This window comes from Gastrolobium bilobum, unplaced genomic scaffold, assembly GCF_033153095.1.
Source record: "Gastrolobium bilobum isolate Gb01-03AN ecotype WA unplaced genomic scaffold, APGP_CSIRO_Gbil_v1 utg19757, whole genome shotgun sequence".
Taxonomy (NCBI): domain Eukaryota; kingdom Viridiplantae; phylum Streptophyta; class Magnoliopsida; order Fabales; family Fabaceae; genus Gastrolobium; species Gastrolobium bilobum.
This window is the reverse complement of record NW_026895136.1, coordinates 14,275-41,684: the sequence shown is the minus strand read 5'-3', so window position 1 is coordinate 41,684 and position 27,410 is coordinate 14,275. Positions and strand designations below refer to the sequence as shown.

Genomic DNA, 27,410 nt, shown 5'->3' with positions numbered 1-27,410 from the left:
TTAATTAATTATTAGAATATCCTGGCACTAATTTGTAATGTTGTAGAGCTAGAGTAGGCCTATATATCTATTATCAACATCGTACTTATCTCTGTCACCTGCTTCTCTCTCTCTCTTTGATCTCTTCTCGTCTGTTCCTAGCAGAGAAAAAAAAGTTTCAACTTTCTTTGAACCCCAACACCCCTTCCTCCTTTTTCACTCTCTTTCTCTACCCAACGCAAATTCTCTCTCTGTCTCTGGTGTTCATGGGTCGCCCACCAAGTAATGGAGGCCCTGCCTTTCGTTTCATTCAGTCCGAGGTATTCATCTATTCCATTCAACTCTCTCTCCAACTTTTGAAGTTCAGATGATTCTTAGATGCTTTTTTTTTCCCATTTCGTACTTAATGTAACGTGTTTTTATGCTAAATTTCTAATCTTGTGCTACGTTAATCAACTGGGTCTCCTTCGTAACTGCTTGATTTTGGGGCTATCAGTTTTCTCACTGGATTTTTTGTTCCATATAATTTTGCAGTGCATATGCATTATATTAGGTTTCGGAGTAGTGGCTATTTCCATTTATGTTGTAATAATAAACCAATGTTGGGTGCTGAAAATATATGCATCATGTTAACGAGCTTAGATTCGACATGAATTAGGGAAAATGATAGCTGCATCATTTTTTTACATCCCTTGTCTAGGTTCCACCTCATTTTGTGACTATTCCTATCCAAGTTTTGGGAAGTGGTGTGAAATTGATGTGATGTGCAACCAGCCTTAGGTTTTGGGTATATAGGATTTAAACTATGAGCGTTGAGCAGCTACTCCTTCTAATCTTCATTGAAATTGGAAAATTTTCTACCTGTTTTGTCCGTTTATGGATGTCTATATCTCAATGCTGGTTTAACCATGTTAAAATTTGTGTCTATTTTTCTTCTCCGGATTTTCTGATCGCGCACGTGTTTTATACACTTGTGCTGATGATTGGCCTCTGAGATGTGTTTGTTTATCACCCAACTTTATTTATTTATTTAATGCTACAAAATTTCTTGTTTGGTGAACCATTTTTGTCCAAAACCGAAGGGAAGCCTTAAACTGGCCAATCTCACCTGTCTTAAATATGGCATTTAATTAGATACGGAAGTTAATCAAGATGGAATAATAGAAGTGGATTGGATGGTTGCCATATGTTTCAAGTGGGTTTCCTTTTCAACTTTTTTATGAAAGAGTTGCCTTCCCCCTCCCTCTCCTCCATTTGAGTCAAAATAGGTCTAACCTTATTGGAATTGAAGAAGGGAGATCAACAGAGACTCCACTAGGAGTGGCGTGTGATAGCAGATTGAGGTTTAATGGAAAACAAACATGAAGATCCATTCCTCTGCAGCCAATGCTTGTTTATTTGGTTGAATGAAACAGAATGGAATGGAATGGATTACAATTGTAATGGAATGTGATGGAAATAATACGATCATCATTCCTTTGTTTGTATAAAATACCTTAAGGAAAGAAACAAATGATTTATGTATGTTGAGGAATATAGCGAAATGGATGGGAACTGAATTATTTGTAGCGGGTTATACCGCCATTATAGCAACGTAGCACCGCCTGGCCACTACCCAGAATTGGCAGCACTTTTGTTTAGTGGGCATAGTGGCTGCTATCTCAGCCAAGATAGCAGAGAATAACGACAAAGGCGGCAGGTGGCAGCTCCTTGAAGTGTGGGTAAAATCCCTTCTTTGCCCTATCTCTGCATTATCCCAGCAGCAAATTTCGAGGACAATTTCAAAATCCTCCCCCTTTAACCAAATCTTTGTTCTGCCCATCTTCATTATCAAAACCCTTTGAGAAACCCTTGGAGATGTAGCTCTCTCTTTCTCTCACTTTACTACTTGTCGGCAGTTTTCTGGCCACTGCTCTGTATCTCTCATCTGTTCTGTCAATGCCACTGTACACCCACTTCTCGCCTGTGATTTCTCGGCCATCACTGCTTTTTCTGGCCAAGCTCTTCACTTCTATATAGCAGCTATCCCGATATAGCGATTTTATACTCAACCGCTACATGACGCTACCTGAGATTGATAACTATGGATGGTAAATGTAAAAGCTTTGATGAACTTTACCATTTTAATTATGTTTTAACTTGTTTCCTTTCATTGTTACTGTATAAAATTGGAGGTTACTTAAATTTCATAATAATTATTTCCATTTCCTCTGTTTTATGTCAAACAAACAATTAAGGAAAAATTCTTCCCTGGGGAACGTCTAATTCACGTGCCTTTATTTCTAACCGTTCTTACTTGGAGAACACCTAATTCGCTTGGCTTTCATTCTATCCTTTCTTACAGCCCATCCTAATTGGGTTGTTTCTCCATTTATTTTTCATTCTAGACCCTTCTACTCTATTGAAGTATATCAGCTGTGTGTGAGTTGTGAGACATGTAACTGCAATTTGAAGTAGAGGTTATCCCCTAAGACCTTAACACCTAGCTTTTAATAGTGTGCACTCGTGTGCAGTAACTGGCAGCGAAACTCGGTTTGTCCATCTGTCAGTGTGGATGAACATCCCTCTCCAACCTGACAGGATTATTGTTGGATGTGAGATCCATATTGGTTTGTTGTACTCTCTCGTTATCCCCTTTCCTCTTCATTGTTGTAGAACAGCCACAATGAAGGGGTTTGACAACTTCAAGTGGGATTTTGGTCAGAGGGACCTACCTTTATCTAATGCCCATTTGGCTTGGTCTTCAATGAGAGAGCTACCTTCTTTTTCAAGGATGGATAGGTTTCTTATCCCAAGTACTTGGGATGGGAGGACATATTTCTGGATTTGGCGTGGGAGATCTTGCAGCACCCTATTTCTGACCCTTTCCCTGTTTTTCTTGAGTCTTGTGAGGTTAAGTGGGCCCTTACCCTTTTATGCTTTGAGAACATGTGATATAATTCTCTCATTTATGATGCCATTGCCCTACCTTCTGCTTTATGATGCAATACAAAATGACACTCAATTAATGATAGAGTAGAACAGAAGGCTAGATACGGATGAAACATTTTCCAAGAGTGCTGATAAAAACTATTTTTATCTTTATATAGGTATCAGAAATGGAAGCTATTCTTCAAGAACACAACAATGCGATGCCAGCACGTGATGTTCTTGCGGCTCTTGCAGATAAGTTCAGGTGTGCCTCAGTGCCCATGCTATGCTTGAGTATTTTAATGAGTATGAGACTTTGAGTACTATTTAGTATGCTCCTGAAAAGTGGGATTAAAGTTATGAACTTTTGTTTTTTAGTGAATCACCTGACCGTAAAGGCAAGATTACAGTGCAGAGTAAGCAAGTATGACAACTACATTTTATTGTGATAAGGAATCTTTCATACTCCATTTTCTTAGTTTTCCTCTCTATTATAGGTTTGGAATTGGTTTCAAAATAAACGGTATGCAATAAGGGCAAAATCAAGTAAAACTCCTGGAAAGTTAAATATTACACCTATGCCTCGGGATGATTCAGCCCCAGTAAGGAATATGCCTCAACCAACAGCTGCTCCAATTCCCACTGCTTCAGGTTCAGGTAAAATGTTGTTGCTGCTTTTAAGTGCTTAATTTCATTCACTTTGATTGAATCCATTGCCACACTTATTTGTTAGTTCTGCATGCTTTATGTTGTCTTATTTTCTTTTGAAAGTTTGAACATGCTGCCTACAAAGCTCATCTTCAATTTCCCAGTTTCTTGGATGACTAATTTATTGAGTTGATTATGCTAATTTTACCAATCTGTTTAGTTTATAGTGTACTAACTTCAAGGGCTAGATGCATATGTACTTCATTGCATTATTTTTCTAGTTTGAACATGCAGTGTTATGTGCAAGAGGAAGGGCAAATAGTAATGAATTATATTGGGGAGGGCTTTCTGCTCATTACCAGCTTTGTCTACCACAATTCTCTTTTCCCTTTTGTTTTGCATTATCATTGACTTCTACCCTTATAATAACCAGAGTAAAAAATGGGGTCAAATCATCAAGGGTTGGAAGCTCATTGGTTTCATGTCCAACTTGCTAATAATACAAAAAGAGTAGTATTTTGAAAGCAAAATATGTTAACATATTATTGCCTGAAATGCCAATTTTGTTAAACTGAAATGTACAAATGAATCAAATGATACATGTTGAGTCAAAACTTGATCTTGCAAGTTTTCTTGTGAAAATATCACTTTTCTGATCATTAGTGAAGAGTTTTTATGAACTCTGCTGGGAGCTACCATTGCATATATATCATGGTCTTAGTAGCTGGCGCTGCTGAGTTTCAAATACCATTAATGATATTGCTTTTCCACAGATTGCCATTAATGCTGTAAATGCGGCTTTCTAAGCCAAATTTTTCAGTTTCATTTTGTTTTGTATTAGCGGAAACTATTGACTGACAGTTTAGATTTTTTCTGAAGCAAAACTAGCACTTTCAATTCTTTTAAAATGTTGCTCACTTCTGCTGCTATAAGATGTGTTGTAGGAGATGAACTTCCTGTCACTGTTCCAAGTTAAATATATATTATGCACTACTAGCTGTAAAAATTTCATGACATGTAAGGTTGCAAATGTTGTATAATTGTGGAGTGTTGCAAATGATTCGTCCACACTCAATGGTTGGTATATATTGCCTATTAGTTCTCAGATGACGGATGGTACATATTGGTATAATGCTTATTAGTTGTAAAATTGTTGTGTGTAATGCAAAATCAAGTACATGATCATTTCAACACCAGCTTTCATAAGGTCATTGTTGTGTACTTTAAGCTTTGAGTAGAACATTTAGAGAATTTCCTGTTATTATTTTTTATTTGATTTGCTTTAACAAGTTTCTACTGTATGCTTTTATGCTTCAGTCATGCATGGCTGAGATACCAACACTGAATCTCTCTGAAGACTATTGGGCTGTATTAGAATGATGAGTCATGTTATGTATCTTGTTTTCAAAGTATTTTCTACAGTTTCATTTGAACTGGTTTTTTAAACTTGTCTAGCTTTTAACATGTAACAGATACTGTATGATACTAAAATCAGTATATCTGCAACCTGATACAGATTTGGTACTATCTTTCATCATACTTAAGTGTTATTTCAAGCAAGTTGACAAGTGGCTAACGATTCATCTTAGGTTGTGACTGAGCTTAAAAATTAAAACTCCTTTCCAAATTGTTTATCTCTGAACACATATTATGCTGCTGTATTTTTTTAGCTTACATGATATAATGTTTTTCACAAATATGTTAATATACGATGACATAACTGAATAGTAATACACTTGAGTTTGGTGGTGATGAACTGGGCTGAAAGATTCATTTTCTGCTGCCTTAAATTGTTCTTCTTCTTACTATTATTATTATTGGGTATAATGCTGCTTTAAATCTTTAATAGGGAAAACCCCTGGTAAACAAGGCTCCCTGACTTTGAGAGTCGATTGCATGCAGCCTTATCCCTTGCATTTTTTCAAAAAGGCTATTTCTTAGATTCGAACCCGTGACTTTCCAGACATAAAAGAGTTACACCGCTACTCTAACTTACTTTAAAACCTTTAATAGTCAATAAAAAATCTTAAACAGGAAAAAGGTCTTACTATGTATGGTGTCTCCATTATAGACTAAAGTCTCTGTTTTTATGCTCTTATTGTTCATTTCATTTACTTACATAGATTATCTTCATTTTGTTCTACTCAGTTCCAACAACAGGAAGAGTAACTCCAGAAAACTCAGTTATGGAATTTGAAGCTAAATCTGGAAGGGATGGAGCATGGTCAATATTTCCTCTTTAATCATGTTTAGGATATTCTGTTTATTTTTCCTCTTAATTATTTTAAATATGTTGACTTTACTCTTGGTCTTCCTCTTGTTAGGTACGATGTAGCAAACTTTCTATCGCACAGATATTTGGAGAGTACTGATCCGGTAATTTTAGGCTGAGATTATTTCAATTGTTAAGTTTTGTGAAGGAATTAAAGAGGCTTTTTGATATGGTTTTTGGTTGCCCTTTCCCCTCAGAATATTTCCTTGGTAATCCAGTGAGTTTTCTACTTATCTATTCCCGTATGCATGTTCATATGAATGTTAACACTGCCTACGTAAAGTTAGGAAGTAAAATGTTCTTTTTGAACCTTAACAGACTTCTTAGAATATATAAGGACCGTTAGTCTTATTGTACGTGATGTGGGCTTGGACTAGTACTGGTATTACTAGTACTTGATATTTAGTTATTGTTGATAATATCCTAATATATCTCTTATCCGGACAATTTAGAAGTTATCTTTATTAAGGATTTAATTTGCAATAAGATTTGAATTGTTATCCTTTAATACAAATTTATAAGGGCTGAGAGAAATTTTCTCAAGTAAAAATTCCGATTATTCTAAAGAGTTCAAGTTGATATCTAGAGCCTCCTTCTCTCTCTTTGTTCTGAATCACTTTGGCCACCATTGTGAACAAAGTCCAGCTAAGTTGCTACCACTGTGAACGACTCTGGTGAAGTCTCCGATCACCAAACACGGGTGAGGTGTCAACATAGAATGGACCAATTGACCTATCCCTGGAAGACCAACAACCATCCATCATTGGATGTGCCACCACTTTGCACAGCACAGCTCGGTGTGTAGCCCTCATGCCCACCTTTCACCTATTATGCTCCCTACAGACCCATTCTAACATAGTGGCTCAGATCATGTCTTGGTTCATGTTTTGCTCATGGCTACGGACTCTTCTTCTGTCACCTTTGGCCCTTCCAAAAAGGATCTTGTTTCCTTTGCTTTTCTGGAACACATGCTATAACATTATAAAAAGCAAATGGAAACAATTATTTGGACTAGAATGAGGTTGTTGATATATGGTTTCACAGCCAAGAATTCTCGGATAGTTTGAACAAGTAACCTGAGTCAATTCTGGCCAATGAATAGTGTAAAGAACCAATTCAACCCAAAAGCTTAAGCTGTTGGGTGAGGTTACATTAATGGTTTTATATATCTCAACACGTCCCCTCACACGAGAGCCCACTGGGCTTAAAGGGTGGACAATGCACAGGCCCACCCCACCTACCTGTGCGAAGAAAGAAATTCCACTAGAAAGAAAGTGGGGGGCGGTGAGGATCGAACCCGGTAATACCATTTAAAGAACCAATTTAACCCAAAAGCTTAAGCTGTTGGGTGAGGCTACATTAATGGTTTTATATATCTCAACAAATAGGATGAATGGTGTAAAGAATCTTGGGATACACCACCCCAAAAGCTAGCTCAAAGGGTGGGAGTGCCCAAGGCCTTATAAAGGCCACATTAGTTGTCCACACAATCAATGTGAGACTATATATCTCAACACGCCCCCTCACACGAGAGCCCATTGGGCTTGAAGAGTGGACAATGCAACAGGCCCAGCCTACCTGTGCTAAGAAACGCCACAAGAGAAAATGGGGGGCGGCGAGGCTGTGATACCATGTAAAGAATCTTAGGATACAGCACCCCAAAAGCTAGGTCAAAAGGTGGGAGTGCCCAAGGCCTTATAAAGGCCACATTAGTTGCCCACACAATCAATGTGGGACTATATATCTCAACAAATGGAAAAAGGCTGATTATAAGTTGGTGTCTTTATTATGACAGACTATTGACACAAAACTGTTGTTGAACTTTAGCTAATACAAGAGATGGTATTAGATACGGCAAAAATCTCAGTGTTTATGTTAATGATGTGCAACATCTATGATGTTGTTCGTAGCTCTCCATATGACAGACCTCAACATGCCATCTTATTTGAACAATGCCCAGTCCGCCATTCTCTTGCATGATGACCATCAAAAGATTCTACAAGGCTTGATATATTACGTATGGTATTCATCCTCCATGGTTTACATAAAGCTTTTGAATTTGTTCAAAATCAAGTTTAGATATCCCTACAGTGGAGGATCTGATCAATAAACTAGTTCGTGTTCTTTCTTTAGAAGCAACATCCGAAACCCAGGAAATCCATAGTTGGTTTTCAATGGGTTTTTAAGGCCAAAGCGGGCCCTGACCGATAGATTGTTACGGTTCTACATTCTTTAAATAAGGAAACAAAAGGAAAAATGGGAAGAGGAAGAACAATATGGTTTTATTGATGAGAAAACCAAATGAACATACAAGAGATAATTCTCTTGACAAGGGGCACTCCCCTTCTCACTGAGCACGCTCAGTCACTCTTCTGGAAAAATATCATTCTATCCCATAGAGAGGACAACTCCCCCTTTTATACCAAAAAAAAATCCACCCAACTAACTAACCACCTCCTAAGCAACTCTCTAATCATTGAGTATATTCTTTCATTCTTTCAGGTTTATTATCCTTTCCCTTATAATACAAATCGTATCAATACCACCCCCTTATAAAACAATCATTTCCTCAAGGTTGAAGCCCCAAAACTGATGCTGAAAAATATGCAGATCCTACAATGATGCATCCTCAGGCAGTAATGCTACCATTGAAATAGGAACTTAGCTACCTGCTCTCTCTGCTGTAGCACTGTGTCTCTATATGCGCCAGAACCGTGTGTCCCTAGTGCTGTGGCAGAAAAATGATGCATGATCCTAGTGGCAGAGCCAGGAAATAATTTTAGCCCGTGTCGAAAAATCCAGCCAGCTAGAACCCAGCCAGTGCCAAGGCTATACCATTTTTGAAAATCCGACCAGTGCCAAGGCTGTACCATAATATTTAAAGAAAATATGTATCATTTTTGGAGACCAGCTAATGCCAAGGCCCCAGCTGGTCTCCAAGTGGATCCGCCACTGATGATGCCCATGTGTAACTCTTATTTGAGTATACTCTTCTCCTAGATGATGGCATACTACATTTTTTTTAGCATTATCTTTAGATTAAACATATCCAAGATCAAACTATAGGCAGTAGTGCTTAGCACTTCCATTGTCACCACAACACATTTTTGGAGACCAGCTAGTGCCAAGGCCCAGCTGGTCTCCAAGTGGCTCCACCACTGATGATCCCCATGTGTAACTCTTCTTGAGTATACTCTTCTCCTAGATGATGGCATATTACATTTTTTCTAGCATTATCAACTATTAGATTAAACATATCCAAGATCAAACTATAGGCAGTAGTGCTTAGCACTTCCATTGTCACCACAGTAGAAATGACACCATTGACACCTCTAACCGTACCATAACCAAGGAGAGGTGGATAACTGGGAAGCACAACTAGCTGCTGCGAATTTGATGCCTAGGATGACTTCTGATTTGCTTGTGACCGTACAAGTGAACACTCCAAAGCTTGGCCCTCCATTTTATCTCTGTGTTGTTCATCGCCTCCTTGGAACCTGACCCTTCAGCAGTGTGTACAAAACTAGACCTGCTCTTTTTATGTTCCTCTCTAGCAATATTGAAACCACGTGAGACTGTGATATCTCCTTTAGTATTACTAAAAACACTAAACATTCCTTCTGGCAAAATTGTGGCCCATTTTGTATCCCAAGTTTTGTGGGTACTGAAGCTTAGAAAAAGCAACTCCGCTTCTTCCAAATGCCTCATCTTATAGCACTTGTCATCAATCCTCTCATGGATGACCAAATTCGAAACTTGCAAAAATGGCAATAACTTTTTCGAAAGTCCCATCAACATGTCGTGATAAATGGACTATTGCAGCAAAATCAGCGGCTTAATCTCTTTCAAACTTTCTTAGTTGGAAACAAATGCTATTTGGTGTGACTTGGCACTGTTATCTGTCACCAAAAGCTTCACAATCACTGGCAACTTCAGCACCTCCCAGTTCTCGAGATGGTATAGATTTTCCTTGTCATATTCAACTGCCAGCTTTAGGATCTGGTTCTCAGTTTCCAGGCCACTCATTAATGTTGCTGTTACTATCTTGAGTTTTGTCCTCAATTCTTTTGTGGGAAAGTGCTTGTGGTTAATTTCATCGTATTTTGTTTGGGGTTCTGCCTTTACAAATCATGCAACGGTAGCATCTTTCTCCATGTTTCAGGAAGTGCTGGTACGGTTTGCTGGTTTTGGACCTGAGGAAGATGAGTGGATTAATGTCCGAAGGAATGTCAGACCACGCTCTCTGCCATGTGAATCATCAGAATGTGTTGCAGTACTCCCTGGAGATCTCATACTTTGTTTTCAGGTTGCAATAGCTGTGGCCAGGTGTCCGTAAAATGTTAATTTGATCATGGACATATATATTTTCCTTATCATTTATCCCAGTTTTGATTTTTGACATTACAGGAAGGTAAAGAGCAAGCTCTTTACTTTGATGCCCATGTCCTTGATGCTCAAAGACGGAGGCATGACGTAAGAGGCTGTCGTTGTAGATTTTTGGTTCGATATGATCATGATCAGTCAGAGGTATTAATTTTCAGTAAGATTTCGTCTTGTGGTATTTTTAACTTTTATGATTTGTTTCTGTCACGTTATTTTTTGGTTGAAATTAGGTTTTAGTCCCTTTAGTTTTTACTTGTTTGGGCTTTGGTCCATGTAGTTTCTATTTTTGGATATTGATCCCTACATTTTCACCTATTGTGGTTTTGGTCCTTTCTGTTAAGGTATCAGTTCCGATATTTTTCAATCATGTGGGTTTTGGCCTCTATGATTTCTACTCATTAAGGTATCAGTTCCTATTACTGTGCTGCAAAAAGAGTGAACTAGAATGATGTATTACTGTGCCTGTTCAGTCCTATTGGCTATTGCTTGACAATGGTACCATTTGAAAAGAGGCAGAATCATGTGTTTAACAAGAATTTATCAATTTATTTTAAATTTTAATGTAAAAATGCTGACATATAACCGCATAACTGCACCATTAACGGTCACTCGTTCAATGCATTTTGTTGATTCACCTATCTTGTGTCCTTGTCAGGAAATTGTGCCTCTAAGGAAGGTTTGTCGAAGGCCTGAAACTGATTACAGGCTACAGCAACTTCATGCTGTGAATGAGGCAGCGCCTGTGGATCAGCAGAAGAGTGGCATGGATCCAGCATATGTTCATGCTATCAGGGTTACTAGTTCTTCTGAAACAGTGCCAAAGCAGCAGATTACAAACATTCATATCACCCAACCAGTTTTGCAAACAAATGTTCCTATAGCCCCACAAAGTATGAATGTGGATCCAAAGAAAGCTGAAACAACAACTGATTTTCAAGCTGGAAATTCCATCATCACCCCAAGCAATGTCCCATTCACTAGCAGCATTACTTCAAGCAGTGTTCCTGAAGTCTCTAGTCAGAACATGGCTGAAGCAAATTAACTCAGATTTTTTTAATTTTTTTTGTCCTCTGCCTTTTGTGGGGTCATCTTTCCAAACCTTTTATTGAGACTTCAGTACATGTTTTTTTAAACTAGCTAGGGAGTTATCTTTTGAATACAATGCTTATACACGAGTTTCTCTGCTTTATCTGAACTCCGGATATTTAAAAAATAAAAAAAGAGAGATTATACATTGTTCAAGCATATAATTCGCGATTTTTCTCCAGTGAAGAAAAATTGCAATATTCGGAGTAATTACAATAAATTGAGCAATGTAGTCTTTTTTTTTTTTTTTAACTAGTAGATTCTTAATGTAAACCATTAAAAAAAGTCCTCACTTGATATCTGATAGGCATTCAGCATATATATGATTTAAAGCCAAAAAGATAAAGAATCTTGATCAATCTTGGATAAAAAGGACTAGAATTGTTATTAAATTGATAAATCTTAATAAGATATATTGTCACTAATTTTCTAATAATTTTGTCGGAAAATAGGACAGAAAAAAGCTCATATTGGAAGAACAAATATGAAGTCTCGCGCTAGTAGCGTCAGAAGAACTTTTTGAACCAGAACCACCACGCTACTAGCGTGCACTGGCGCTAGCAGCGCCAACCATTCAAGCCAATCGCGCTGTCAGCGTGGGAACCACGCTAGTAGCGTGAACATGCAATATGCTGAACAACACTCCCACGCTATCAGCGCCAAACTGGCGCTAGTAGCGTGGGAGGTACGGGAAAATCCTAAAGCTGATCTCAGACTATATCAGAAAGATTAGACTAAGATATATGATGAAGATTCAATCAAGATTTCTAAGTAAGGGCACAGACTCTATAAATAGAGACTCAGACCCCAGAGACAAAACATCTTTGGCTGGAGAGAATTGTGAGGATCAGAGAATTCTTGGAGACTCGCGCTAGAGATCGGGATTCCACCAAAGTTGAAGACTGAAGAACATTGATCCTTCATCTTCTTCTTCTTTTCTTTTTCTTTCATGAACAATTTTTCTTATTTTAATTTGTTTAAGTCAGACATGAACATGTCTAGCTAATTTCTTTTTGTAGTTGGGATCATGGACTCAATGTGAATTCTTTATATTTCCTGTATTGTTTTTATAAGTTAATTAGTTAGTTTGTTTTATTCTGCCTGTGTTAGTTTTTTCATATCCTTATTAGAACTGATCACTCTAATTATAGGACTTTGAGGGTTAGGGCTCACAATAGACATATTGGAGTTTTAATCTGGATAAGGATAGAATAACAATTTGTGCATGACTAGACATAGGCTTATATAGATTGCATACTTTTAATTCATTTGCTTAATGCTTAATTCAAGAGGAATTACTAGGACACTAGGATTCTAATTGGGTTAAAGGGTTGAAATCACTAAGACATTAGGGTTCAACTATTTTATAGGGAAATAATGAATTGCCTGAGCAAACAAATTAGTTAATTACAAAATACAATATAGGAATATAAGGGAGGATCGGAGGTGAAGTGCATCCTGACTACAGTTTCTTTACAATTCTTCATAACTCATATTTTTCGTGATGTTCTTGATCTTTTCTTGCATTAATGTTTTTAAAAATTTTGTTTTTAAAATTACAACAATCAATCACTTTCACAATCAAATCAATTTTCTTTTCCAACTTAAGAGGAATAATTAAATTAATACTTGGTGCATTAATCCTCGAGGGAACGATATCTTACTTATCACTTTTATTACTTGAAACGAACGGTATACTTGCCGATTTCGCAACAAGTTTTTGGCGCCGTTGCCGGGGATTAATTACGTCAATATTAGTTTTAACTTTCGATCTTTGAGATTGGAATTTTTATTTTTCTTTTGTTACTGATTTGATTTCTCTCTTTTATGCGAGGTAAAGCTAACAGTGAACCTTTACAGTTTGATCCAGAAATCGAAAAGACTGTAAAGAAGAACCGAAAGCTAACCAAACTAAAGAAGCAAGAGGAATCCTCGAGTTCAGAGTCAAAAGCAGACCCGAGATGACAACACCTAATCCACCACCGAAGGAAGAATTAATGGAGTCAATCCTGGCTCCACTGTTTACAAGGCCAAATTCTAGCATCGTCAGACCACCAATCAATGCTAACAATTTTGATATCCAGCCAACACTCATATCCTTGGTTGAGAAAAATCCATTTGGTGGTGAAGATTATGAAGACTCCCATGATTTCATGGACATATTTCTGAGAATCTGTGACACTACCAAGCATAACAGGGTGTCAGATGATGCAATTAGACTCTGACTGTTCCCTTTTGCTGTAACAGGGAAAACTCTCAGATGGTTGGATAGACAAGCCCCCAACAGTATTAGAACATGGGATGAACTAGCGGCCAAATTCTTTGCTGAGGACTTCTCCATGGAGAAATACAACAAGTTGGTTAATGAAATTACCAACTTCACTCAACAACCAGGAGAAACTCTATGTGCAGCTTGGACCATATTCTAAGAATTGATCAGAAAGTGCCCCCAGTATGACTTGCCGGATGGAAAGAAAGTCAGAGTCTTCTACAATGGAATGACACCAGACTTCAGAATGGTTGTCAATGGTGCAGCTGGTGGAACAATAGGGAAGAAGACAACAGCTCAAACTTTAGAGCTGATCGACTACATGGCAAGGACTGAGAACGCATCAAGGGCAGTTCAACCAGTTCAACCAAGAAAGAGAATTTTGCAATTGGGAAACAATGATGCATCGTTAGCTGAACAAAAGATCTTATCTCAACAGCTCGCCAGTTTGAATGCTAAATTGGACAAGATGCAACTTTCTACAGCTCAAGTTAACTCAATTAACTGTGAGTATTGCAAAGGAGAGCATGGGACCAACAAATGTCCAACACTTGTAGGAGCTGATGCATTCCAAGTTAATGGAGTCTAGTATGATCCAAAACCACAACAGAACTTCTAGAGAAACCAAAAAAATACTCTAGGGAACAATTTCCAAAGGAGAGTTCAAGGAGGAGGTTTGGATTACAAATCCAACCAATATTTACAACCTTCTCCAATTCCACAGACTCAACCATCTGAATTAGAAAGAGCTTTACTGCAATTGACAAAGACCACCGTTGAATTCATGCAAGAGACCAGATCCGCTTTCAAGAATCAAGAAGCATCTATAAGGAATCTGGAAACTCAAATTGGGCAGTTGTCAAGACAATTAGCTGTGAGAATCCAGGAACATTCCCCAGTGACACCATAATCAACCCAAGGGAGCACTGCAATGCCATCACTACTAAAAGCGAGGATCTAGAAAAAGTGGAAGCTTCTACAAGCAAGATGAGCACACTCAAGAAGACAAGAAAAAAGCAAAAGAGCTACCTCCTGTAGTTCAGAAGAAGCAATGAGATTTCTCACGTTTTGAGAAACCTCCATATCCCATAGGGAGCAAGCAACATGAGCAAAGGAAGCAATTGTCTAAATTTTTAGATATTTTTAAAAAATTGCAAATTAACATTCCTTTTGCATAAGCTTTGGAGAAAATGTCTTTGTATGCCAAGTTACTGAAAGAGACATTATCTAAGAAGCGGAAGCTCACAGAGGATGAACATGTTACACTAACAGAGGAGTGAAGTGCAATCATACAGAAAAACTTGCCTCCAAAGTTGAAGGTGTAGATACAAAGTATGTTTTGATGATAACAAAGTGGCAACAACAACAAAAAGCATGATCGTTTGATCAAGAGCAAAAAACATCAACCATATGTGGATATTGAAGATGTATGATGTAGCCACACAAGAAGAGTGATGTCATATCAAAGTGGCAAGATCATTGGATCAAGAGTAACAAGGAATAATTAGAAGAACAATAACAAGATCAAAGACAACTAACCATGGACAACATCTAAGAGAAGCTCAATATCATAACCATGGTGAAAAATGATCAAAACCAACAAAGTGTCAAGTACTGTCACATTCAACAAGTCAAAGCATCAAGTTCAATAAAAGATCCAAGACACAAGAATTGAAGCTAAGTCTAAAATCATATTTAGAATATATCTTTAGGACGTAGAATATATGTGAGGGTATATGATAGATTTCATTGCACGAGCTCAAAGTTTTTCTTAAAGTAAATATGTTTTTCAAATTGCATCATAACCTTTATATACTTGAAAGAAATTTGAAAAATTCATGGAAAAGATCCTTGACATATTTTATAACTTCAAAACATATTTATCAAGTCAAGATCTTTCACAAAAAGTAGTTGGAAGCAAGCTAGAACACATTTGAACTTATAATTTGTTGCTTAATTCTGCTGCTGCATTCCATACAATTTTTCATATCTAATATGATAGATTTGAATCTTGTGTTCTTTATAAAAGTTGTAGATCTCTCTCTTATCTTTCCAAAGAGACTAAGATCACATTAATCCGACAAATATAACTCAAATTATAGCCAAAATACAAAACAGTGTTCTTGTTGTCAAGTTGGAAATCGACTACCACTGCAACAGATCCCAACGACTATAAAACAACTAGTTTTTCAAAAGTGGTCCCAACGACTATAAACAACTATAAAACGGCTAGAAATTCGCAAACCGAGTCCAGTTTGGTGCCGATCCGCGTCATGCTTCTGAAATTTGTAGTGTGATACACCCGTGTGGAGTTGCATCAACAGGCTTTTTATAATTTTCACTTCTTTTTCCTGTAAAAACACAACCAAAAGGTGAATATTATTGACATAGAAAGAATCAATATAAATAGCAAATATGTATTTAAATTTCTCTTTTATGACTCAATTCTTATCAATTTTAACACAGAAAACCACACTTGCCAGAGGCACATCACACATCCTCCAGGTTCCGTCTTTCTTAGGGACCAACAAGGCAGGTACTGCACAGGGACTCATGCTCTCCCTTACTACACCCTTCTTCACTAGCTCATGTACCTGTTTATGTAACTCCTCATGCTCCTTAGGGCTCATCCTATATGCTGCTTTGTTGGGAATAACAGCTCCCGGCACAAAATCAATGCAATGTTGGATGTCTCTCATAGGTGGCAATCCCGATGGCATTTCCACAGGAACCACATCAGCAAAGTCTTCTAACAATGGCTTGACCTGCAAAGGAATGTCAGAAACACTACAATTCTCTTCCATCACCACACAAGCAAATACCTCAACGACATTAGCAACTTCTTCTGGATAGAATTGTATTCTTTGCCTCATTCCTCAAATCAGAAGGCCCCAAAGTAATTGTCAACCTGTCCTTCTTGAAAGTATAAGTGTTTTTGAAGCCATCATGTCGCGTCTTCCTATCAAATTGCCATGGCCTCCCTAACAAGATATGACATGCATCCATCGGAATGACATCGCACCACGCCTCATAAGTATATTTCTTGCCAATAGAAAATTGCACGAGGCACTTCTTGTTCACCTTCACCTCACTTCCTTTCTTCAGCCAAGAAAGCTTGTAGAGTTGTGGGTGTTCCTCAGTTTTTAGTCCTAACTTCTCGACCATGGTATTAGAGACAACATCCTCGCAGCTTCCCCCATCAATGATCATACTACACACCTTGCCACCGCTAGTGCACTTTGTGTGAAATATATTGTGTCGGAGCCACAACTCATCAACAGCTACGTCAACACTCAGAACCCTCCGAACAACCAAGGATTCTCCAACATCACCATAGATAATTTCACCTTCTTCAGACCCTCCATCCACTTGATCTTCTTCATACTCATCATAGGTGGGGCCTATATCATCAGTTGGCGTATCGACAAGAGTAACATACTGCCGGTTTGGACAATCAGCAGCGAAGTGTCCTAAACCTTGGCATTTGAAGCACTTCTTTGCCGTAGTTCCTATCTTGCTAGATCCACTATTGGTCGTTACCCCTTTGCTTACTAGTTTCAGGTTAGAAGGATCCTTCCCCACACTAGTGTTGGTTGTCGAACTTGATAACTTTCCTTTGTCAGAAAATCTGGGTTGGAATTTTGAAGTACTTCTTTTTCTCTTACATTGCTCCTCTACCTTCAAAGCTAGTTGATACACGTCCTCATATGACAAATATTGCTGCAGGTATACAACATCTGAGATCTCAGTCCGCAATCCTCCTAGGTAATGAGCGACCAATTGCTCATCCTCCTCTGCGATATCACAGCGCATCCGCAGACGATCAAACTCTGTTGTATATTGTTCAACTGATAGGTCTCTCTGCTTGAGATTATGGTATTCAAAAAATGCCTCCTGCCGGTAGTGAATTGGTAAGAATTTTTGTTGCAACAGTTTCTTCATCTTATCCTAACTCCTGATCTTTGACTTCCCTTCTTTGTTTCTCTGCTTCTTAATATGTTCCCACCAAATTGAGGCATGCTTCCTCAGTTTGATAGCGACTAGTTAGACCTTCTAGTCTTCTGTCAAGTCTCTGATATCAAAGACTCTTTTTACGGTGGGTAACCAGTCGATGAACTCATCTGGATGAGTGGTGCCCTCGAATTCCGGGATCTCAATCTTCCCCCGAATATTGGCAAAAAAAGGATTGATTTCCAGGTTGACTTCGTCCTCGTCGCTCCTGGTTCCAGTCCCATAATGGTTTTTCGTTCCTTTCCTCTTCATGAGATGATCTTTCAGATTCACTTCCTTCATTTAACTCGTCCAAGTGGGTTTGGGCTAACCGTTGTTCGAGCTTCTGAATTCGTCTACCTTGTTCTGCCATTACAGCAGCCATTGCTGCCATTGTGGCGTCTCGCGCGTCGATGTATGGTTGTTCTCCGTCGCCATCAAGGGTGTTACCACGCCATCTACCGCCGCCGTCGCCTCGACCCCATCGTCCACGACATCGACCTCGACCGCCATTGTTCTGTTCAGCCATTTAAGTGACAACCAGAGCTCTGATTACCAAATAATGCCGAAGAAGTAACCAATTTGGCTAAATAGAAAGAAGAACGAAACAAAGATTGTGAGAAAATACTATTTCTCTTTTCATAATTTTTATTAACCAAAAAACAACTGAATAACAATAGGGTTCTCCTCGCCTTAAATAGGCAAAATAAAATAACAAAAAAGGAATAACTATAATTAAGCGCAATCAAAGGAGATAACGCACAATCAACGCACACTCAAACATAATCTAAAATAACAAAAGGGAAATAACTAGTAATTATTAAAAATCCCTAAATAAAGAAATAACTTATGGAAAAGCCCAATCCAAACGAGTCAGCTTGGGTGCATCAGCAGAGAGGAGCATAGTGAGCATCTGAAGACTGTATTGCAGATATTAAAGGATAAAAAGTTGTATGCGAAGCCGTCAAAGTGTGAATTTAGGCTATCTGAGGTCCAATTTCTGGGCCATGTTATTTCTGATAGGGGTGTTGCAGTAGATCCGAATAAAATTGATGCTGTTATTGACTGAGAACGACCGAAAACTGTTACTGAGACCCGGAGCTTTCTGGGTCTTGCTAGATATTATCAGAGATTTATTGAGGGGTTTTCCACAATGTGCTACCATTGACCCGATTGACACGAAATGATACTCCTTTTGTGTGGACCCAGGAATGTGAGAGGTGTTTTCTAGACCTTAAGGTGGTGTTTGGTTCATGGTTTTTGGAAATTTTCCTATGCAAATGAAGCAAGCATTTCAATTTGCACTTGTTTGGTTCAAGGGATTCACTCAAAATTCCCATCAATCCAATTTGCATTGCTTTTTCAGTTTTTTCAATTTGCATAGCTTTCTGCACTATTTGGAAAGACAAAAGATAGGTGATTTTATTTGGAAAGCAGGCTAAACCACTTTCTTCCAGACCATTATACCCTTGCGTGGGTTGAAGGTTGAACTATGCATGACGCACGTTTATTCTTTAAAAACATGGTTAACAGTGGAAAAGCTTTACAAAAAGAAATCTCCATTGAAGTAACGACCAAATTAAGAGCTCTAAGGTGGCTTACATGAGACCTCATGAATATATGATATATATATATATTCACATGAATTGGTACCCTGGTTTAAAGAGAAATAATATGCATGAGGGATTGTGTTTGAATCCTCCATTATTGTTCGAATCTCTTAACATGTTTATTATCTGGGTCACAAGGGTCTCTGCCCTTCCCTTGCTTAAAGAACAAACTATAACATTCTGAAACACAACATGCAATAGGAAAGCATAACAAACACAACCAGGCACCATTCATTGATCATATATATTATACAATAAGCTCGAAACATTTAAACTTTATGAGTAATGGATGACCCGTGTTGTTGTTCTCCGTTGGTACTTGCAAGAGCACGATACTTAGCAATAAAGAATCCCAAGGTATGGCCAGCCACAGCAGCTATGAAGATTCCAAGGTTGAAGGACATGACAACAAGCATCACCAAGTAAAGGAAACTAATGCGAAAGACATAGAAGATAGCCTGAATCAACCCTCCAATTATGGGACTTGTCCCTCTTTTGATGATGGATTGGTTTGACATAACCTCAGCAATCAAGGCAAGGAAAAACACAAACAAGATAGCTAATATGTACATGCCAACACTGTGGTTAGGCCACCCAGGGGAAAACAATGGGGCTGTCAACGACGGCTACTCTTTAAAACAATTGGGTTGATTTAAAGGTAAAAAACACATAGATTAAAAAATAAAAAATAACAATAAAATGGGGTTATTTTCGTAAAAACAACTTTTTTTCCCATCTATATTTTACCTACACCTAAACATAGACTTTATAAAAGTTACTTAATTTTCCCATCAAAATTTTATCTAACCAAACAACTTTTTTTACATTTTCCTATCAAACTCACATTCCAACTATTTTCCTAGTAATCACATTTCCCTATTATTCATAAAATTTTCTCCTCAACCAAACGCCCCCTAAAGAGAAATTGACTACTGCTCCTGTGTTAACCCTCCCCGATCCGGAAAGTGAGTTTGAATTATACTGTGATTCTTCCAAGAAAGGTTTGGGGTGTGTGTTGATGCAAGAGAGAAGAGTGGTTGCTTACGCTTCTAGACAATTGAAGCCTCATGAAAAGAATTATCCGACGCACGATTTGGAACTTGCTGCTATTGTGTTTGCCTTAAAAATCTGGAGGCATTTTCTGTATGGGATGAAATTTGCTGTATTCAGTGATCACAAGAGTTTGAAATATTTGTTTGATCAGAAAGAGCTGAATATGAGACAACGGAGATGGGTTGAATTTCTAAAAGATTATGATTTTGAGCTGAAATACCATCCGGGTAAAGCTAATGTGGTGGCAGATGCCTTGAGTAGGAAGTCTGTTTGTGTGTCCCAGCTGATGTTGTGGGATAATGAAGTGATTGAACAATTCCATGATTTGAAATTGACGGATGTCTTTGTAGGCAGGATGGATAAATTTGAGTGTTTACGGGTGGAAAATGAATTACATGAGAAAATTAAAGAAACGCGGGTACGGAATGACAGTGTTAAGTATTTGAAAGGGCAGAGTGGAATATCTTTGAATGAACAGGGGTCATTATTGTATCAGGGCAGGATTGTTGTGCCCAAGGAGTTAGCAGAGGAGGTAATGATTGAGGCCCATAAGGGTCAGTATGCTGTACACCCAGGTGCCACAAAAATGTATCAAGATCTGAAAGCAAAGTTTTGGTGGCCTAGGATGAAGAAGGATGTTGCTGAGTATGTGTCGAGGTGCTTAATTTGTCAAAAAGTCAAGATAGAACATCAGAAACCTGCTGGTTTACTTCAGCCGTTGGATATACCAGAATGGAAATGGGAGAGCATCTCTATGGATTTTGTGGTTGGTTTGCCTCGGACTCAGGCTGGTCACAATTCGATTTGGGTTATAGTGGACAGGCTTACGAAGTCTGCACATTTTCTGCCAGTGCGAGTGGACTTCTCTACGGAGAAACTAGCTAAGTTATATGTAAAGGAGATTGTAAGGCTCCACGGAATACCGGTTAGCATTGTTAGTGATCGGGATCCGATATTTACTTCTCGTTTTTGGGGAGCCTTGCAGCAGGCTTTTGGCACTCAGCTTCGGCTGAGCACTGCGTAGCATCTGCAGACTGATGGTCAGACTGAGAGGACCATACAAACACTTGAGGATATGCTGAGATCTTGCATATTGGAGCAGGGTACTGCTTGGGACATGTATTTATCACTGGTGGAATTCTCGTATAATAATAGTTTTCACTCCAGTGTGGGCATGGCACCGTATGAGGCATTGTATGGACGGAGATGTCGTACTCCTAATTGTTGGACTGAGGTAGGAGATAAAGAGAGATTTGGGCCGGATTTTATGCAAGAAACTACAGCATAGATTAAGATGATCAGAGAAAAACTTAAACAGGCACAAAATCGGCAAAAAAGTTATTATGACAATAGACACAAACCGCTTGAATTTGAAGAAGGTGATAATGTATTTGTGCGGTTATCTCCGGTTACAGGTGTTGCCCGTGCATTGGGCGTGAGGAAACTGAGTCCTCGTTTTATTAGGCTGTATCAGATAATGAAAATAGTGGGATTAGTGGCCTATCAGCTTGCCTTGCCCCCAAAGTTGTCAAATTTGCACGATGTTTCTCATGTATCGCAGCTGCGGCGTTACATTCCGGATGAATCACATGTGGTGATACCTGATGATATTGAAATTCGGGAGAATTTAAAGACTCCTGTAGGTCCTATCGATATTCTTGACCGCAGTGAAAAAAGGCTTACAAGAAAAGTTATCCCAATGTTAAAGATTTAGTGGGAAGGACGTACACCTGAGGAGGCTACTTGGGAGCGGAAGGACGAGATTTTCCGGCTGTATCCTGAGTTAGCGGACATGTATGAGTTAATTTTGCGGAAAAAATTCTAAAAGGTGGGGTGAATATAACACCTCACAATTCTAAATTAAGTATTAAAATATTAAAGGAGTAATTAAGTGAAAGATTAGTGAAAATCCTAAAGATTAGGCCAAAATACAAAGAAAGGGCAAAACGTAATTAGCCAACACGCAACCCTAGGAAGATAAAAATTGAGTAGAAGGTCTCAGATGGTAAAAATAACCCTGGAAATGGATGCAGAACAAAAAATTGAGTGGTTAGGCAAGTTTCAGAAAATTCAGTGAATAGTGTTTTATCGGGTCAAAATACCGCGGTACGATTGCACCGTAAAACGTACCGATGGAGTTTTGAGCTCTAGGTTTTAAATATGATTTATAAATGGTCTATAGAATTAGGAAATATGATTTCTGAAAAAAATTGATGGAAATAAGTTAGTTTGGGGAAGCGTGCCAACGACGCGCGCAACAGCTTAAAACAGTGTTTTCTCCGAACGACAAGAAAACCTTGGATTCATCTGATCAAGTATAATTAAAGGACAATGGTTAATGTTAAAAATTAGAGTTTCTAAATAGGTTGTGAATTCACGGACCTTTAGTGAAAGTTCGGACGAGTTTTAAATCGCGGGAGGTGGCGTGGGACCCACCCACTCAAGTCCACTTAAGCCACCTCACCTCCCTTCACTATTCACTATCTTCTCTCTCTTTCTCCCGTAAGAAACCCGCGGACCAGCCCTCCCCCATGGCCACTTCCCTTTGATTTTTCGTTTCTTCACAAATCACTCATTTCTCCACCAAGTCTTTCAAACTTTGTGTTGAAATTTGTTGCAAATGGCCTTCTAAACACATTGGCACTAGTGGCAAGCCTTGAATCCATCTCTATTTTGCGAAATCTCCTCCCCAAGGCCGCGGCTCACTTGCTTAGATTTGTGATCTTGGAGCTTCTAGGTGCTCCAACGTTGGAGTATAGTTAGGAGGAGCCTTGTGCCTTGCATTTGGGTGAGTTTCCTTGTATTTTAAACGGTTGAATGTGGTGATTGAATTATTGAACCCTAAAGGGGGATTTTGTGATTGATGTGTTTAGAGAGATCAATTGAAAAAAGTTTGTACATGAATGTGTCTTAGAATAATGTGTATTAGCTATAAATGCAATGAATATTTTAGGTGAAAAATATGATTTTTGTAACTTAGAAAATTTTGAGGTGTCATGACTTTGAACTTGGAAAATGTGTTGGGATTTTAGTGGTGAGTTGTCGGATGATTATATATGGATATAATGGTATTGTGTGAAGTGTGGAAGGGTTGAAAATTGAATGAAATCCCTTGGTATTACATAGGTAATAATTCGGCCATTTAGGAAAGTTTAAGGAATTGAGGTTGTTTGCATTGCTTGGATTTCAAGTGTTAAATGGTATTTAGATGAGTTGTGTGGTGGTTGGAAAGTGGAAGAATCAATGAAAAATGATAAATGGTGTTAAATGTCATAAAGGATCCTAGAGTGAAATATTAAGTAAAACGATGCTTAAAAGACGTAAAATGGAAAAACGGCACTTGGTATAGCCTTTTAGCAACCTAAGGATGTATAATAAAATGAGAAAAAAAATTTAGAAAAATAAATTGTCAAATAAGCCTAAGAAGGCCGAACCTACAAGGGGGTAGGGGTGATTTTGACATTTTTTGCGTTTTGATAGAATTGTCGTGTACTGACGATTCGTACATGGTTATTGTAGGTTGCCGTACGTCGATTTGAACCCCGAACCGTGAGTCGGTGGATTGCCCTTGGTCCTGGACCAAGTGGGATTGAGGTAAGTGGTTGAATCATGCTTGTATAGTTGTAAATTGCATGTATTCGTATGAGTTTTGAGTAATTGGAAATGTCCTCTGTGTAAGCATTCTGTTGAGTAACAAGTTTGGAAAATAAGCTATTGTGGAGCTAAGTGGAGGAACATATTGCGGTAACCTCTTGGTACTGGGGCTTGTTCCCCCTGTTTGTTCCACCATACCCATTGAGGGTGATGGTAGGAAATATATATGAGTAGTGTAGAATAACATGAGCATGCACGTAGTATTTATGAGGGTACTTATGTACCGAGTTTCTGGCCAGTAGACAGTGTAGCCTTCGGGCAGTTCGGACTTGCACTGAATAGGTCTCCGAGAGGGAGTTCCAGTTGACCCAGGGTCGTGGGGTGTGATCCGGATAGGAGCACAATAGGAAGTCTCGGGTGTATGCGGATGGGAGGGGTACCTTGGTTGATGTTCTAGGAACACGCCTTGATGAGACCCATAGGCTTATATGCCGAGGACATTGCGTGGTATTGGTAGCTACCATTCTCGCTTCGACGTTGTGTGTGTCACCCATTGGTTATTAGGTACATTTGAGGTACTAGAGAGCATTTGCAAATTGGAGATTTAGGAAAAACAAAGGAAACTCTGGAGGATTTTCTGTAGAATTTAGGCGAACTTCGGGAGAACATATCTCCCTCCAAAGAGGTCCGATAGGGACATTCCATATTCCATTTTAAAGCTTGAGATTTTCCCTACATGGTGTTAATATATGAGAATTTTCTGGGTTGCACGTAGCCCTGTAGAAGCCTGTGAACACGGACTGTCCAGAACGCACCTGCGCAGGGGCTGTTTCTGGTAGTTTTTAGGAATCTTATTCCCACTTCGTTTCTCAGTCAAATTAAGCGTATGATATATCAAATTGAAGGGTGAGGTGTCTAGTTTGTTGTGTAAATATTTGAGAGCAAATGGTTGAGTGGAGTTTCTGCAGTAATTCGTGGAGTGAGGGATGTTTGGAGTTGTTTTGGGGTTGGTGGGCAGTTTTGCTTGTCCAACTTCAAACGACGATATCTGGAGCAAATGAGCTCTAAATAGAGCGTGTGATAGCTTCCTAGAAAGTTAATTAAGTAAGAAAAAAAGATAGCTAGGGAGGAAGGACTGGTTTTGTGCGATGTGTTCGCAGAAAAATAATGACCGAACCATGTTCGGGAGGGTAGAACACGTAAAAGTGAGAATTATGCTAAGTGGGTTTATGGAACCCCTTAGTGACTTGTAATAAGTAAAATAAGTTACAAAGGTAGTTTAATTAAGTATTCCGCAAAGAGTTTACAGTTACGGTCACAACTTTTAATTATTACGCTTTTTATGGTTTTAAATGCTCGCGTAATAACGGAAAAAGTTTACTCGCATTTTTATAAATGAATTGCTGTGACTGTAACTGCGCTTAATATCATAATTAATGTTAACAATAATGGTGTACAATGGGCTGTTACAAATAGAATTGCAGCTTTATAATACATAATTATAAAAAATATATATCCAAACAAAAAGATATTAAGATACTGTGAATATGATTTGAGGAAAAACAAAAATTAGGTTTTTTTTTGTAAATCTTTTTTTTATTAAATTTTTTGTTTTAAGTAAAAACGGTCAAAATGATAAAAACATAAGTTTTTACGCGACGTTTCTACCAATTTTTACCAATGACAATTTTTACTTGAGTTTTAACACGCACCACTCTAGTAAAAACGTAAAACAATAATGAGCTTAACTCATAAGTCCATGATAGGAAGGAGATTACAGTTATTTCATAACTTGCTTTATTAATAATTGTGAATAAACAAGAGTTATGTGAACAAGAAGATCTTATACCTTCAAACCTTATAGAAAGATCAAAGCCAACAAGACAATCTTTCTAGATATCAAGAATTATGTCTTCAACAAGTCTAAAACTTTGGTTTTCCAATTTAATATTAATCCTAATTCTATTTTTTTCTTACATTTGGTATCTCAACTTAAATTATATGATTTAAGACCCAATTGTTTATTTTAGGCTATGATTATAATTTATTGGGATTAAATGTTTTCTTTTATCTCTCATTCTTGAATATGAGATTTTTCAGTCAATTGATTTGAATTTTTTATTTTAAGATGAAAAAGATCAATGATTTAATATAACATCACTCACTAGGATTTTTTTAATGCAGCAAGAGTATCGAATTCGATACTTCATTTTTTAAATAGGAAAATATTTGTTCCATTTGAATCCAGGCTTTTTTTATATTTTCCTTTAAATCTCAATATTTTTTTCCTTTAGAATGGATGTAGGTACTACAGTCTATGTTGAACCGACACCGACATATATAGGACACGAGATATGAGATGACAGGATACGCCGATACGTTAATTCTAAAATTTGATACGTTATGACACATTTTGATATTAAATAATATTTAGTTTACATTAAATACATATAACTACTCATAATAAGTCATATAATTAATCAAATATTAAAATTTCATAACATAAACATAAAGCAAAAATAATTTTTCATGTCAAATTTCATAACAGAAAATATTTGATTTATAAATTAACTTTTCATGTTTAGTTTAAAAGATAAAATAAAATTTAGATCTTAAAAAAAAGGTTTTGGAGATTGTTGACCGCACGTCAGAAAACGTTAACAACATGCCGGACACGTGTCAGAATGTGTCAGTGTCCGACACACATTTTTCAACCAAAAAAATGTGTCAGTGCTTCCTTGACTACAACAGTACACACAAAGTTCTCAACTCACCACACGTTGGAATTTGATGTCATCCTCAATTTGGATTTTACGAGTTTTCAATAATTTTATATTATATTTTTGGGTAAATTTCATAAAATCATATTTTATGTGGCTTTTCAAAATACCACCCAACACTTTCAATTAAAACAATTCACCTCCTTAAACATTGATATTAAAACAATTAAACATATCTATCAATTTTAGGACATAAATACCCAGGTTCAAAACTCACCTACCATTCCTTCCTCCAGTGACAAAGCTCAATGCATCCTCTGTTCCAATAAGGAAGCAACGGCTGTATTCTTAGGACAAGGTGACTGGAGGAGGTTGAACGGGGATACCTCCAGGTTCTTACCAAAAAAAAAAAACTCACCTACCCATTCCATCATCTGCTGACCTTGGCCTTTTGTCGTTGCCCACAAGCCTTGCTGCCCCCACCCTCTGGTCCATCGGCGGACCTGTATTGTTGCAAGTGTGTGCAACTGCACACACAAATTTTTTAAAATAAAATAAAGAGTAAATATCCTTTTTGGTCCTCAGCAAATTTCACGATGCCCGCTTTAGTCCCTAGCAAATAAAAAGGCTATTCGTGGTCCCTAAAAAATTCAAACTGGACCCATTTTAGTCCTTTTGAGGGACTAATGTTGGTTTTTTTCAATTTGTGAGGGACCACGATTTCAACTAAATGAGTCCATTTTGAATTTCTTAGGGACCACGAATAGCTTTTTTATTTGCTAGGGACTAAAGCGGGTATCGTGAAATTTGATGAGGACCAAAAATGATATTTACTCTAAAATAAAATATATTTTGAGTCCTCACCAAAAATTATATGGCCCAATTTAAACTCTTTA

General features: G+C 37.9%; 1 protein-coding gene across 2 annotated transcripts; it reads left to right on the top strand.

Moving 5' to 3' along the window:
- The first annotated feature begins 127 nt into the window (after window positions 1–127).
- Window positions 128–11,411, top strand: LOC133290621 (protein SAWADEE HOMEODOMAIN HOMOLOG 2-like). Of its 2 annotated transcripts, none has more exons than XM_061488820.1 (9): window positions 128–299; window positions 3,069–3,154; window positions 3,268–3,305; window positions 3,387–3,546; window positions 5,686–5,761; window positions 5,862–5,913; window positions 9,972–10,115; window positions 10,217–10,336; window positions 10,848–11,411. In XM_061488820.1, the coding sequence occupies exons 1-9, from the start codon at window positions 265–267 to the stop codon at window positions 11,232–11,234; spliced, it is 1,098 nt and encodes a 365-aa protein (XP_061344804.1). In that variant the 5' UTR covers window positions 128–264; the 3' UTR covers window positions 11,235–11,411. The 2 variants fall into 2 exon arrangements, with proteins under 2 accessions (XP_061344804.1, XP_061344744.1); XM_061488760.1 differs by having other exon boundaries at window positions 3,268–3,313.
- Window positions 11,412–27,410: the final 15,999 nt, after the last annotated feature.

Bases quoted from the DNA above. Each gene is read 5' to 3' on its own strand.
- LOC133290621 (XM_061488760.1), top strand. From the start codon at position 246: ATGGGTCGCCCACCAAGTAATGGAGGCCCTGCCTTTCGTTTCATTCAG. The intron at 3,155-3,267 runs GTGTGCCTCAGT...TTTGTTTTTTAG, and splicing joins GCTCTTGCAGATAAGTTCAG to TGAATCACCTGACCGTAAAG. The intron at 5,762-5,861 runs GTCAATATTTCC...TCCTCTTGTTAG, and splicing joins TCTGGAAGGGATGGAGCATG to GTACGATGTAGCAAACTTTC.